Genomic DNA, 12,178 nt, shown 5'->3' on the forward strand with positions numbered 1-12,178 from the left:
CTCTCTTCCTCACCCCTCGGGTACCCAGAAAGTCTCCCCTCCTCCCCTGCCCATACTAGGGTACACTTCCACCCTCTGTGCCACATTCCCAACGTACGTCTCGCAGCTAGGCAAGCGACGACTTGCCTCCCGGTCCACCTCCGCACCACCCTCCTGCTGACCTGGTAGACGATGGGCAAAGGACGAAGAGATTGTCTGCGGACCTGTGGGCAGAGGCCACACGGCGACGGTCGGCATCGTCAGTGAGCCTGACCTGAGTGGGACCAAGGTAACTCTGAAGTGCTGCTCCTCCTTGTCCTTGTCCTGCCCAGCACGACTCGTAGGGAGCTCCACATCCCATACTGATCGCTTATCTCCGCTGACGAGCCAATTCTCAAAGTCGGCTTGCACCTCGTAGCACATCCGCTGCGTGGCTTTGCGATCTGCTCCATTCATCGAAGAAGAATTGGCATTGGGCTTGCCTTCACCAGTAGCAGTGACATCCGACGCAGCGTCTTGGAAGACGGAGCCTGCGTCGGTCTCGAAGTCTCCTATGGACGAGGCAGCGGCTGAACGCGCACCCTTGCCCTTTACACCCAGACTTGCGGGGGCAAGACTTGCAGAGGGGGAGACTGGCGCTCCGCTCTCTTGCACGGATGTGCTCGCCCCGTCACTCACTTGGCGAGCGCCCCAGGTAAAAGTGCTCTTGATGGAAATGGTGACCCCGATGGGCTTACCTACCACATGTGGCATCGACGAGGGGGCCTGATCCAGCTTGAGCGTGACACGATTGACGATGTCCATCTTCGGCACCTCGACTGGGATCTCCAGCACACGCCAATTTGTTTCTACACCCTCGTCGCCATCGTCCGCCATCGTGTTCTCTGGCCCACAGAGAGTCGCCTCCTTGAGCGTCTGCTGCACAATCTTGACCACCTGCTTCGTCGTGACAGAAGCACGAAGAAGACCCCAGCCCTCGCAGAACCCGTGCCACATCTTGACATCGGCAGGCTGTACGAGGCGGATTGCCCCAGTGAGTGCGTACACTGGAATGTCTATCCGATCGTCCAGCACACTCGTGATGGCTTGTTCGAGGAGGGGCTGAGTCCCTTGGGGTAGAGGGGTAGAGCTCGAAGCTGAGATGACTCTTCGAAGGATGCGTAGGATCAGCATTCGAGCATCCTCGTGGAGGGTTCGGTAGGTGAGCCTCAGCCTCAAGTTGCCAGTCGCTGGCGGCCCCTTCGGTTGACCACTCTTCTGACTCCGAGCACGTCTCAGCTTGAAGACGTATGCTGCCGGTTGTCTCGGTGTGATGACAGTCGGTCGAACTCCTCCGGGTACAATGATCTGGTAGCCGTCCTCAGTTGTTCTCTCCTCTTCGTCTGCATGCCGCAAGGAAGCCTCCCTCAGCCTCAATGTGCCAGCGCTGCCAGTACTAATGGAGAATTTGCTCAGGAGAGACCCATGCTTGAAGAAGTCTTGCACATTAACACCAAGGGGCAAAGCAGTGTGAAGGTCAAGACGTTTGCGGAAGCTCCGCTTTGGCTGGATCTGCTTTGGATCATCGGACTTCACCGGTGGGTTCAGATACTCAAAGTCGACGACAAGAGGCATTGCGGAGCCATCAGACGGGGGCGTCTCATCGAGAGGGAAGCGCAGCGTCAACACTTGTCCGGCTTTAATGTTCTTGAGCTCGATGCCAAGACCGTCTTCGGTCGACTCAATGCCGATGTCAGGATCCTCTTCCAAGATATCCCCGGCACCAAAACCCATGAAGGGCCTGCCGTCTGCGAGGTGAGTCAAGCGTATCACTGCTTTCTCTAAGGTGTTTCTGCCGGTCTTGATGATCAGGTCTGCACATCGCGGTTGATCCAGAGCTATTCTTCTCGGCTGATCGAGCAATGCGTCAATTGCCTGGCCGTCTTGAGGAATCGTGAGGACCATTGGATCGGCCGCGCTCGAAGATGAGGACGAGGTTGAAATGGCGCCATTGGCAGCGAGGTTCTTTGGCGCAACATATTGATAGACAATTCGGCCAAAACGGATCTGACTGACATCGAGGACGTAGCGGCCAGGAGCATACGAGAATGTCCGAAGCATGAGTTCGTTGCGCCCAGGGCGAATTGTGGTCTTGCCGCTGGTCAGCCAGAATTGCTCCCTGTGCGACTTGCCACCGCTCAAGCATAGCCTGACATCTTCGACAGCAAGCTCGCATCGGAGTGATGAGAAGACGGCGACAGCTAGAGTAGCCCCATCCTGGCGATCTAGCTTGAGCGCTCTGTGCTTTGCAGGTATGACAGAGAGCTTCGCAAATCCCGATACCGGAACCTCCTTTTCGAAGGAGAGGGAAGCTACCCTTAGCATCTCGAACAAGGCGGACTCGCTGCTCCACGGGTCGGGTGTATCGATAGCCTTGTCTGTGTGGTCCTCTCCAGGGCGAATCGAATGGGCTGGCATACACCGTAAGAGACTGACGACAGCGGCAACCCACTGTCTGCTCTTCGGCATGTCGAGCTTGGAATGGCATTCGAGCTGCCTTTGAAGCAGTATCCTCTCGAGACTATTCCACTTGCCACTGTGTTCTGCGTGCTCCTCGAGGAGAATGGTATACATGCGGTGGGATTCCTCGAACTTGCCGCGTTGCCTATCATACAAAAGAAAAGAAGCTGGTCAGCTTCCTTTTCAAAACGTCGAGTCACATCAGTACTTACATATGAAGCCCAACAAGCCTAGCCCTCAAGTCTCTTCGTTGCCTTTCGCGATTCCCCTTGATGAGCCCCTGTAATGTGCGCTCTGCAGTCTTGATATAGAATGCATCGAAGTGAGCCTCGTCCTCGACAGCCGCTATCAGCTCTGGCTTTGTGATGCCCGTCATCTCTCGAGTCTTGGAGAGAGTATGAAGCTCAACACCTTCGACGAAGGGCTGGACCGGGGCGAGATACCCGAATCTGGTACCCATTCTCTCCAGCTGCCGCACAGCGAGTAGTAGTAAATCTGAGCTTGCAGAATGGAAGGACGCGGGCAATTGGTCGAATTTGTCTTGAGAGGACGTCAGTGCCCCGTCAATCGAGGTAGGAGGAGTGGGTGTTGCGAGGACGCCCGAGGGCGACAGAAACAGCAGCATGCAGTGATGTAGAATATCGAGGCAGACCGAGAAGATGAAAGCCGAGAGGCAGTGGGGAGGAAGGTCCTCGTCCTTGACCAACACAGTAACCTCGGCAATCCAGTGAATGGTCTCCTTCATGATGGCTAGTCCTCGCCCAGTCTTGCTGAGTAGGGTCAGCCGCCGTGAGAGTAGGTAAATCTTGAGGTCCCAGAGACTAGCGCCGTTGTGTAGAATCATCTCCCGATATGGCTTTGCGGTCGGTAGCAGAATCGATTGTGAGTCCTCACCTTGACTCAATGAGGTTGGCGTAATTGAGGGAAAGAAGGTGAGTTCTCCTTCCCGCAAACAGTCCTTGTAGAGCAGGTCAAGTTCTTCGAAGCAGGACAAGGCCTCGTCAAACAGACCGACGCTCTCGAACGTATTGCCCAGGCATTCGAGCTTGCCGAAGACACCCACCGGGTTCCAACCGCGGACCTTTCTCAGTGACTTGAGCTTGGCACTCTCTTCTTGCTGCCCTCTCACAGACGCGGCAAGGACAGCGGAGATGGAGGACTTGAAAGACGTCAGCAAATCCGAGAAGATTGTAGGGTCGATGGACTGGGCAGGAGGCCCGCCGGAGCCTGAGGGAGGCGGCAGCCGAGATATATGGATGAGCCTGAACGGGAGAGCGTCTCGTTCAGTATCGTTTCGGAAGTTGGCTGATGGAGCTCAACACGTCGGTACACACCTGTCTGCCTTCTTACCACCTCCGAAGTCGGTACGCAACTTGTCTAGTACGCCTCCTGTGGCATCTTTACTCGAGGTGCTACTGGCCGAACTTAGGAACCTTCCCATGCCAGTCTTGGGCGCCGGGGCGGCGACCTCAGGACTCTTCGGCGTGCCTGGAGTTCCTGTCGGCGAGGCGGTCGACGCTGGGGCTCCAAAGTAGCCCGGGGATGCTGACCTCCCAGGTATCGGGGGAATATAGCCAGCAGGCGGCGTCACATAGACGATCAAGTACTCGGGCATCCCATCCTCATCTTTGTCTTTGACTGCATGAGCTCCTTCTTCTGCGGCGCTGCTCTTTGATACGGCGCTCAGACTGGGTGTATCTTTGAGTGCATTGAGCCAGGACCGGATCTCTGACCGTATGTGCGTCCGATAAGCATCGCTGTCTGTAGTGGCTACGATGAAGAGGTGGACGAAAGGCCTCTCCAGAAGATTGGCTTGGACCAGGTGTCTGGTCTCGGGCTTGTGCTTGGCTTTGAGCAGGTAGTCTGCAAACGGGTCCAGCCGTACGTTGAGACTTGTGATAGAGCTGGCACTACCCGCACTAGCGCTGGTGCTGGCATATGGAACATTTCGTAGCGGTAGCTGGGACGACAGGGAGGCGAGAAAGTGGGAGCACAGGGGCGAGTCTACAAAGTCGGCCGTCGAGGTATAAGTGATGCCCACGCTGCTGGAGGCAGCTGATGACGACGAAGAAGCCATCACTGTGAGGGAAAGGGAAGCGAGCAGACTCTGATAGTCTCATCAAGCCATCGTCGAGCGTCCTTTGGCAGCCAAGCTTGCGATTGGTGTGGTGTATTGTAGTGGGTAGAGACCATCACCAGGACCATCAACCATCACCCAACGGAAGTGGCCCCGACACGCGCGGGAAGTCAAAGGCTGCAGCTCCTCTCCACTCGACCATCACGGCGGCTGCATCTGGTGCAACATCCATCCTGCCATCCTGCCATCAATACTCTTTTCATAGCCCCCCTGACCGCCATGAGCCCGGAGTCTTCCTCGTCTGGGTCTTATCGGCCCACTCCGCCCACACTCAGTCGCGCCAATAGCTATGGCTCTGCCTACTCTTCCGCAGAGGTTCTTGATGGGCCAGACCTACTACTATCTGCCCCATCAGGGATGCCACTAGCGGATCTTCTCGAGACCTATGTCAATCCGCGCCTGGATTGGGCAGAGCGCAGAGTGCGACCGTACGTGAACGATGTGAAGGTGCGGGCCAGGCTGAGAAGAGAGGACTTGGTCAAGCGAGCAAGGAGCAAACAAGAGATCAAGAGCATGGAGAAAGAGCTGAAGCGGCTGCGCAGCAAAGTGAGTGGAAGCTGCTGCCGTGGTTGCGTGGTCTATTTAATCGAAATTGACGATGTCCGCTACTTCTTTTGGCGATTGTAGGTGTCTGAACGAGTCGATCGACTCCAGACGCGATGGACGGATGCAAAGACCGTCCGGCTACGAGACAAGGTCTCCTTCCTCATCGGGGTCATGAATCTCGTTGCTAGCTCCCTCATCTTCGCCTTCCGACCGGAGTGGGTACCCTTCGTATACACTCTACAGTGTTCACTATTCCTGCCGCTGCGCATCTATAGCTATACACGGCTCAAGTGGCACTACTTTCTGTTCGACTTCTGCTACGCAGCGAACGTGGCCGTCCTCACCTATCTATGGATTGTACCCGACTCGCCCTTCCTCTTCACCGTCGTCTACTGCGCAGCTCATGGGCCACTGGCATGGAGCGTAGTGACCTGGCGGAATAGTCTCGTCTTTCACTCCATCGAGAAGGTCACCTCGACCTTCATCCATCTCTACCCGCCCTTCGTGTTCACCACGATCCGCCATTTCATGCCACGCGACTACGCCGAAGCTCGCTATCCGGCCATGAAGAATCTCACAAAACTCAACGGATGGACTGCCTTTCTCTTCAATCTTGTCTTCTACGCTGTCTGGCAGTGGGTCTACTACATCTTCATCGGAATTGGAAAAGGAAAGAAAATTGCATCGGGGGAGAGGATCAACTCCTACTCGACACTCAGCAAAGGCAAAGGCGCTGTGGCCAACCTCCTTGGAAAAGTGCCTGCTCCGCTGCGAGAACCCGCCTTCATGGCGCTGCAGCTCACGTATAGCATCGTATGCACTTTGCCAGCACCCCTGCTGTTCTATCGCTCTGCCAGAGCCTCAGCGGTCTTTCTGTGAGCACGCAAGGCGTCGAGGTGGAGATATACGATGCTCACAGTGTCTGATGTTCACCCTCTTCCTACCTGTGTTACAGCATCTTCATATTGACTATGAGCGTCTGGAACGGGGTGAGTCATCGGGAAGGCCCGAGTTCGGCAATAAGAGAGTAGCGTTGGCTGACATTCTCCCACATTTGCTCCCTCAGGCGTCGTACTACGTCGAAGTGTGGGGCCGTCGGTTCGAAAAGGAGCTACAGGCGCTTCAACGCGAGCTGGACGCGGCGCGCGAAGTCAGTTCGGCTCTGGACGCCCAGCACGGCTCAGGCGTGGCCTCAGGTGTTACTACGAATGGTGCCTCCACACCTGCTGTCCCTCTGACGGCTGCTAGCGCTCCTGTCAGCCGGCGAGGCAGTGAAGAGGCGGAGCGGGAAGAGGTACCGGAGGGCCAGGACTTGACTGCAGAGCTCAAGAAGGATGTGTGAAGGCAAGCAAGCTCGGCAAAGGACTATGGCCTTCTCCACTTGGCTTGGCCCTCCCTTGTGGTGTTGTTGAACCTAACTTGCAATGTATACCCATGTTCCCACGCTCTTGCAGCCTGACCTTCTGAGCGGACTCCTGGGCCACACGACCCCCTTTGGCCGATGACGTCGATTTCCCCGCGTCGCCTCTTGCCTCCCCCGCACGGCCGAAATTTTTGCTTGCCTCATCTGGAGCCCTACCTTTGTCCTACCATGTCTTGTTCTTCGTCCCATCTTTGACCTTCAGGGCGCACCCCATTTGCTCTTCTGCCATCTCTTGCAGGTCCTTCAGGATGTCCTTTGCTCGAGCATCAGGTTCGCGTTTCGCCAGCGTAGGCGTAGCTGGGAGTAGCGCTCGTCTGGCAGGGGGCAGCAGCGTGAGGACACTGCGGGAGGGGAGTGTACCTGCCTCGTCCTCGTCCTTTTACTCCTACTCCTCCTCGTACCCTACACCTTCGACTTCCTCGACGACCGTCTTCAGACCTCCTACACCTCCTGTCAGTGTAGGCTCAGGCGCTGGCACAGGGGCAGGTGCAGGCGGCGCAAAGGCGGCGCATACGCGCTTCTCCGCATCGACTCCTCCGAAGATCTCGGTGATCCGGAGCCACGGAGTGGTCAAGTCCTCCTCTTCTGCTTCTCTAAACCTGCCGGGCGGCTCTTCCCGCCAGCCACCTCCCTCTCGTAGCTCCTCAAAGTCCTCTGCAGCATCTTCCTCTTCCTCCTCTTCTTCGTCTTCTGGAACCTCTTCACGAGCTTGGCGCCCAAAGCTGAAATTCAATGCACACGCCCCGCCAAAAGGAGGATGGTGTAGCATCGTGTACTCCATCTCCCTCGGTCTCGGTCTAGGCTTTGGGATGATCGTCTTTCCATTACTCAGAGACACGATTCACTGTGAAGGAGCTCAGCAAGGGGAGAAGAAGAGTGGGAATCAAGCACGAGGAGCAGGCGGAAAGCCAGCGTATGGCCTTGACCAGGTGACCCTCATCTGCCTCGTCGGTGTGGGCTCCTCGGGCAAGTCCACGCAAGCAGCTCGTCTCCCGAAACGCTTCGAAGGCTTCGAGGTGATCAGTGGAGTCAGCAGTGTGGACCAGGTGCACAAGGAAGTGCAGAAGCGTGCGGACAAGAATGGGGAAAAGGAGACATTGCTGGTCCTAGATGGGTATCCAGCCACGCTCGAGGAGGCGCAGAAGATCGAGAAGGAGACGTGTCCCATCTTTGTGGTGCTGTACTTTGATCTTCCAAAGGAGAAGTACGCCGAGCGAGCAGGTGAGTCGCATCGAGTCTCCTAACTTCTGCGCGGAGCTGCTCATTGACCTAATATCTCCCCACCCTTGCCAGGCGACTCCTCCTCCCCGCAAGACTGGGACAAGGGGTCCTCTGCCGTACTACCCCTCGTGAAGCATTTCCGCAACAGGGGTAACATACTCGAGATTTCTGCCGATTGGGACTCGGCAGACGAGGTGTGGGAGCAGGTAGAGGCAAAGGTGGAGCAGGTGTTGGAGCTAAAGGAAATGGGAGAGGATGTGAGCGTTGCCTGAGCGTTCTCTCGAGCAGTTAGTAGCTCTCCTCGCAGGATCGTCAATCGTCGATAGTGGGCATTGTATTGTGTTGTACCTTCAATATTCCGTATCTGTATCATTCCTCATACTATCAATCTCATCACAAGAGCATACTAACTCTGCGTCACGCGCTGTGAAAACTGATATATTTGCTTCTGAGATCCTCTACAAAGTGGCCCGAGGAGCGAGCTCACTTCTTTGGCTCTTCCTTCGGCTTGGGAGGAGTCAATGTAAGGTTCTTGGGTCGCCTCACCTCTCCCTCTCCCACCTGCTCCCACGGACTGTTCGATTCAAAGTTTCGGAATGCCTGGTGGGGACAAGAGATAGCATAGGGACGTCAGATCGATGCTTCCTCTTTTTCGAGTCTCCCACCTGCACTGCCTACTCACCTGAGTCAATTGCAACGGTTCTGTCACGACACGCTTCTTCTCTTCGCTCCACCTGACCTCCGAGTATCCAGTGAGAGGGAAGTCCTGTGGAGACAAGACGCGAAGCAGGAGGTCAGATTATGAATCAGGAATTCGTGCAAGTGTTATATGTTCGACGCTTGCTCACCTTTCGCAAAGGGTGGCCCTCGAATCCATAGTCGGTCATGATCCTACGCAAATCGGGGTGACCAAGGAAGAACACACCATACAGATCCCAGATCTCCCTCTCGTACCAATCGGCCGCCCGGAACAACCCAGTAGCGCTAGGGACGGGTGTGACCTCATCGGCGTACGTCTTCACTCGAATGCGCGAGTTGAACTTGACGCTCAGCAGATGGTATACGACTTCAAATCGCTGGGATCGGGTGGGGTAGTCGGCTCCTGAAACGTCCATGAGGGCCCTGTACTGGGTTTGTGTGTGGTCTCGCAAGAAGGACAGGACTGGCACAACGGCCGAGGGATGGATGTAGAGTGTGAGCTCGTCCTTGACTACAGAGAATTGCTGGATGAACTTGGGGAGACACGAGGTGATGTAAGCTCCATAGTCGTGCAGGCTGGCTGCGATCTCGCCATACGAGTCCAGAGGGTTGGCACCGGCCGACTCGGGGTAAGGAGAGAAGGAGTTGACTGAGAAGCGGCAAGCAAAAGAGAGCAGCGTAGATAGAGGTTAGCGGCAAAGATCTTTGTGACTATTGCAAATGTTGTACCCACCTTTGTCTCCAGCAACTCCCTGCTTGGCCACAGCGGCCTTTGCCGACGAGGAGAGTAGTCGTGTAGAGGCAGCCATGGCCGCGGGCGCAAGGGAAGTCGAGGCGACCCGCAGAGCGGCGGGACGGGCCACAGACCTGGCGGCCAACGAGACTGACTGAGCGAGCATCGTCGTCGTGAGCAAGAAGGAGGAGCGGCAAGGGGCGAGTACGGGATGATTGGAGGAGCTGTACGATGGGATGTTCCTGTCGGCGTCTGGGCGATGACCAATGGCAGCCAGTCTCGGGGCGGAGGAGCGGACAGCCAGGCGCACGACGGACGACGGACCCACCGCGCATTTCCACTGCTTGGCCCGCACACAAGGACGCAGAGCCGCCTTTGCCTGCCGCCTTTCCGACGGGAAGAAGGGCTCACAGCTCCAACCATCACTGCCAAGCGCATACACTCGCCCGGCTCTACGCTACGACTGTGATGAGCCAGTCGCAAGCTCTACAGAGGGGCATACGGGCCACTCTTTGGAGAGGAGGCACCAGCAAAGGTCTCATCTTCCTTGCCTCTCGCCTCGCACCCTTCACACAGGAGACGCGCGATGCCATCATCTGTGCCGCCATGGGCTCCCCGGACCCCGATGGCCGTCAGATCGATGGTCTCGGAGGGGGTGCCTCGTCCCTCTCAAAGGTAGCCATCATCAACGCACCTGGTAGGGGAGGCGTCAGTGTGGCCAGATCAGCTGGCAATCGCTTCCCAGGTGTGCCCTGGTCGGAGGACAACACACCCACCAGCGCCGCGCACCCAGTGACTGGCTGGGACCTAGTCTACAGGTTCGGTCAGGTGCCTATCAACGGTACAAAGATAGACTGGGGAAGCACATGCGGCAATCTTGTCGCTGCGGTAGCACAACAGAGCATCAACACTCGGACTGTAGACACGACGGTGGTGAATGAGCGAGCCATGGCCGCGGGCGTGGACCCACAAGATCCACAGGCTCGCTTCATGTGCCCCGTGAGGATTCTACAAGCCGAGTCTGGAAACCGAGTGTTGGCATCCGTGGCTGTTTCGCGTCATCCCGATAACAACAAGTGGTGGTTCGCTGATGCCGTAGGCGAGGCTACTATCGCAGGTGTACCCGGCAAGCATGCTTCCACTGTCATCGAGACTCAACTTCAGGGCACGCTCCTGCCCACATCGAGGGCCAAGGACACAGTCATGCTAGGCACAGAAGCTGTCGAAATATCCGTCGTAGATGCTGGTCTTCCAGTCATCTTCGTCAGGGCAAGTGACATGAGCGTCGACTTCGACCAACTCACCTCGCATCCAGCTTCTCTCGATGCGGATCTTGGTCTGATGCAGAGAATCGAGGCGTTGCGGAAGGCGGCTTCAAGTCTCGACTCCTCATTGTCGGGGCTCTACTTCCCCGGCTCGGCCGCCCCCAAGGTGTGTCTCCTACATCCGCGGGCAACTTACCGGACGACCGGCTCCACTGAGGTTCGGGGCGAGGAAGTGGACTGCCTGGCACGAGCAGTCAGCGTGGGGCAATTCCATCGAACAATACCCGCGACTACACTCAGTGCATTAGGAGCTGCTTCTGCTTTGGGTGACACAGTAGTATCGGACGTGGTCAAGGAGGGCGGAGCGTCTATCAATACACCGCCACCTCCCTGGGCACTGGCCACTGCTCCCACTGCTGGGCAGCAGATCGTCTCTTTCAGCGTCGGCCAGCCCGCCGGCGTCTCATCCACCTGTCTACGAATGTCAGCGGACGCTTCGCCAGTACCTGAGGCTATCTTGATGGAGAGGACAGCGCGCCAGCTCATGGATGGCGATGTCCCCATACCCGAAAGCATAGGCGCTAGATTCTATACTCCCTTCGTAGAGTTGTACGAATCAAAAGAGAAGGCCATGCCGAAACCGAGAGGTCGAAAAGAGGGAAATGGTTACAAGGTATCATACAAAGAACTATCTGAGCAACCTTGGAAGTTGCACGTGCCGGATGAACAGCTTACACAGCAGTCAGAACGCTTATCCAAACGGCAACTGCGACCAAAACAGACGCCGCAGCAAGGCAAGGCGTTCGGCAACAGACAATCGCTTTCCGCGTCCACATCAGCTGTCCGGGAAGCGACAGGAGGTGCTCTGAGCCCTTCAAAAAGTCGTGGATATGCTACCAAGAGTGGGCCAGCTCTAGACGTGGACAGCCGAGCTCGGCTACATTTGTACCGACATCTATCGCGCGCCATCAGACGGCATACGACTCTTGACAGGCCAGCTCGTAGCAATCTGCACAGACTCATGAGAGACGACTTTGTAGCGGCGGCTGCCTCAGGCTCTGTCGGAGATCTCGAAAAGAGAGGTGAGCAATCGTGAGTCACGGAGGTGGGGTTGCAAGACCCAGGTGTCTTGAAGTGATTGCACTCACTGATCGTGCCGCTGCTTCCTGATGCGAAACTCATTCCAGTGGAGGCAACTCTGCTCCTGTTCTTGGCAGCAGCTGAGAAGGACCCGTCCTTGACTCGGGAAGCGGAGCTGCTCGACTCCCAGCCGATATCGCCCACGACCGCTTTCCAACCTCTCCATCACGTCCCTCAAAAGCCCTTTGCTCGTCGCATCCTGGACAACCTCGCCTCGCTCACCTACCACCACTTATCGCCAAATACTGTTATGCTGTCCAAGCGGAATCCACGTTTGACCGGAGGCAGCAACAGCCATGCCGCACGTCAAAGCCGTGCTGCCCTAGGCGCTGCTCAATCCGAATCGCAGACGCTCGCCGCCAGTCTCCTCGCAGAAGGGACCGCAGCAGAGACAGACAGTACAGGTCGTGCTCCAATTGCTGGTTCCCAACGCCTACTAATGCCCCTCAGCACCATAGCTCGTCCGGTACGTGGGCCTGTGTCATCCAATCGAGCAGCCGGCGCTGCCGACGAGCGCGTCCTACCATGGGACGGTC

The 12,178-nt window shown here is 56.8% G+C and overlaps 5 protein-coding genes across 5 annotated transcripts; 3 read left to right on the forward strand and 2 right to left on the reverse strand.

The window, feature by feature from the left end:
* Nucleotides 1-9: 9 nt before the first annotated feature.
* BCV69DRAFT_296168 (hypothetical protein) lies at nucleotides 10-4,555 on the reverse strand (the record flags this gene model as incomplete). Its single annotated transcript, XM_025493977.1, has 3 exons — nucleotides 10-2,623; nucleotides 2,691-3,740; nucleotides 3,813-4,555. 3 exons carry the CDS (start codon nucleotides 4,553-4,555, stop codon nucleotides 10-12), a joined length of 4,407 nt encoding a protein of 1,468 aa, XP_025351017.1.
* Nucleotides 4,556-4,771: 216 nt separating this feature from the next.
* BCV69DRAFT_279767 (hypothetical protein) lies at nucleotides 4,772-6,608 on the forward strand. Its single transcript, XM_025491366.1, has 4 exons — nucleotides 4,772-5,161; nucleotides 5,243-6,036; nucleotides 6,117-6,150; nucleotides 6,228-6,608. The coding sequence occupies exons 1-4, from the start codon at nucleotides 4,835-4,837 to the stop codon at nucleotides 6,501-6,503; spliced, it is 1,431 nt and encodes a 476-aa protein (XP_025351018.1). The 5' UTR covers nucleotides 4,772-4,834; the 3' UTR covers nucleotides 6,504-6,608.
* Nucleotides 6,609-6,735: 127 nt separating this feature from the next.
* On the forward strand, nucleotides 6,736-8,222 carry BCV69DRAFT_279769 (hypothetical protein). Its single transcript, XM_025491367.1, has 2 exons — nucleotides 6,736-7,805; nucleotides 7,878-8,222. Exons 1-2 carry the CDS (start codon nucleotides 6,833-6,835, stop codon nucleotides 8,075-8,077), a joined length of 1,173 nt encoding a protein of 390 aa, XP_025351019.1. The 5' UTR covers nucleotides 6,736-6,832; the 3' UTR covers nucleotides 8,078-8,222.
* A 5-nt stretch (nucleotides 8,223-8,227) lies between these two features.
* BCV69DRAFT_279770 (F420H2 dehydrogenase) lies at nucleotides 8,228-9,478 on the reverse strand. Its single transcript, XM_025491368.1, has 4 exons — nucleotides 9,238-9,478; nucleotides 8,654-9,153; nucleotides 8,488-8,571; nucleotides 8,228-8,405 (listed from the first exon to the last, which is right to left on the reverse strand). The coding sequence occupies exons 1-4, from the start codon at nucleotides 9,401-9,403 to the stop codon at nucleotides 8,289-8,291; spliced, it is 867 nt and encodes a 288-aa protein (XP_025351020.1). The 5' UTR covers nucleotides 9,404-9,478; the 3' UTR covers nucleotides 8,228-8,288.
* Nucleotides 9,479-9,705: 227 nt separating this feature from the next.
* On the forward strand, nucleotides 9,706-11,079 carry BCV69DRAFT_243492 (DUF453-domain-containing protein; the record flags this gene model as incomplete). The annotated part of the gene is made up of 1 exon (XM_025490071.1): nucleotides 9,706-11,079. A coding segment is annotated over one exon (1,374 nt), but the record flags the coding sequence as incomplete, so codon positions are not given.
* Between the last annotated feature and the right edge of the window lie 1,099 nt (nucleotides 11,080-12,178).

Source organism: Pseudomicrostroma glucosiphilum, assembly GCF_003144135.1.
Source record: "Pseudomicrostroma glucosiphilum strain MCA 4718 unplaced genomic scaffold BCV69scaffold_1, whole genome shotgun sequence".
In the NCBI taxonomy this organism is placed as follows: domain Eukaryota; kingdom Fungi; phylum Basidiomycota; class Exobasidiomycetes; order Microstromatales; family Microstromataceae; genus Microstroma; species Microstroma glucosiphilum.

What these genes read in the sequence shown, in the direction of transcription:
- BCV69DRAFT_279767 (XM_025491366.1), top strand. Translation starts at nt 4,835, where the DNA reads ATGAGCCCGGAGTCTTCCTCGTCTGGGTCTTATCGGCCCACTCCGCCC. An exon ending in TGAAGCGGCTGCGCAGCAAA is followed by an intron (nt 5,162 to 5,242) that starts GTGAGTGGAAGC and finishes TGGCGATTGTAG; the next exon opens with GTGTCTGAACGAGTCGATCG. An exon ending in CTATGAGCGTCTGGAACGGG is followed by an intron (nt 6,151 to 6,227) that starts GTGAGTCATCGG and finishes TTGCTCCCTCAG; the next exon opens with GCGTCGTACTACGTCGAAGT.
- BCV69DRAFT_279769 (XM_025491367.1), top strand. Translation starts at nt 6,833, where the DNA reads ATGTCCTTTGCTCGAGCATCAGGTTCGCGTTTCGCCAGCGTAGGCGTA. An exon ending in GAAGTACGCCGAGCGAGCAG is followed by an intron (nt 7,806 to 7,877) that starts GTGAGTCGCATC and finishes CACCCTTGCCAG; the next exon opens with GCGACTCCTCCTCCCCGCAA.
- BCV69DRAFT_279770 (XM_025491368.1), bottom strand. Translation starts at nt 9,403, where the DNA reads ATGCTCGCTCAGTCAGTCTCGTTGGCCGCCAGGTCTGTGGCCCGTCCC. An exon ending in GGGAGTTGCTGGAGACAAAG is followed by an intron (nt 9,154 to 9,237) that starts GTGGGTACAACA and finishes GCCGCTTCTCAG; the next exon opens with TCAACTCCTTCTCTCCTTAC. An exon ending in AGGGCCACCCTTTGCGAAAG is followed by an intron (nt 8,572 to 8,653) that starts GTGAGCAAGCGT and finishes TTGTCTCCACAG; the next exon opens with GACTTCCCTCTCACTGGATA.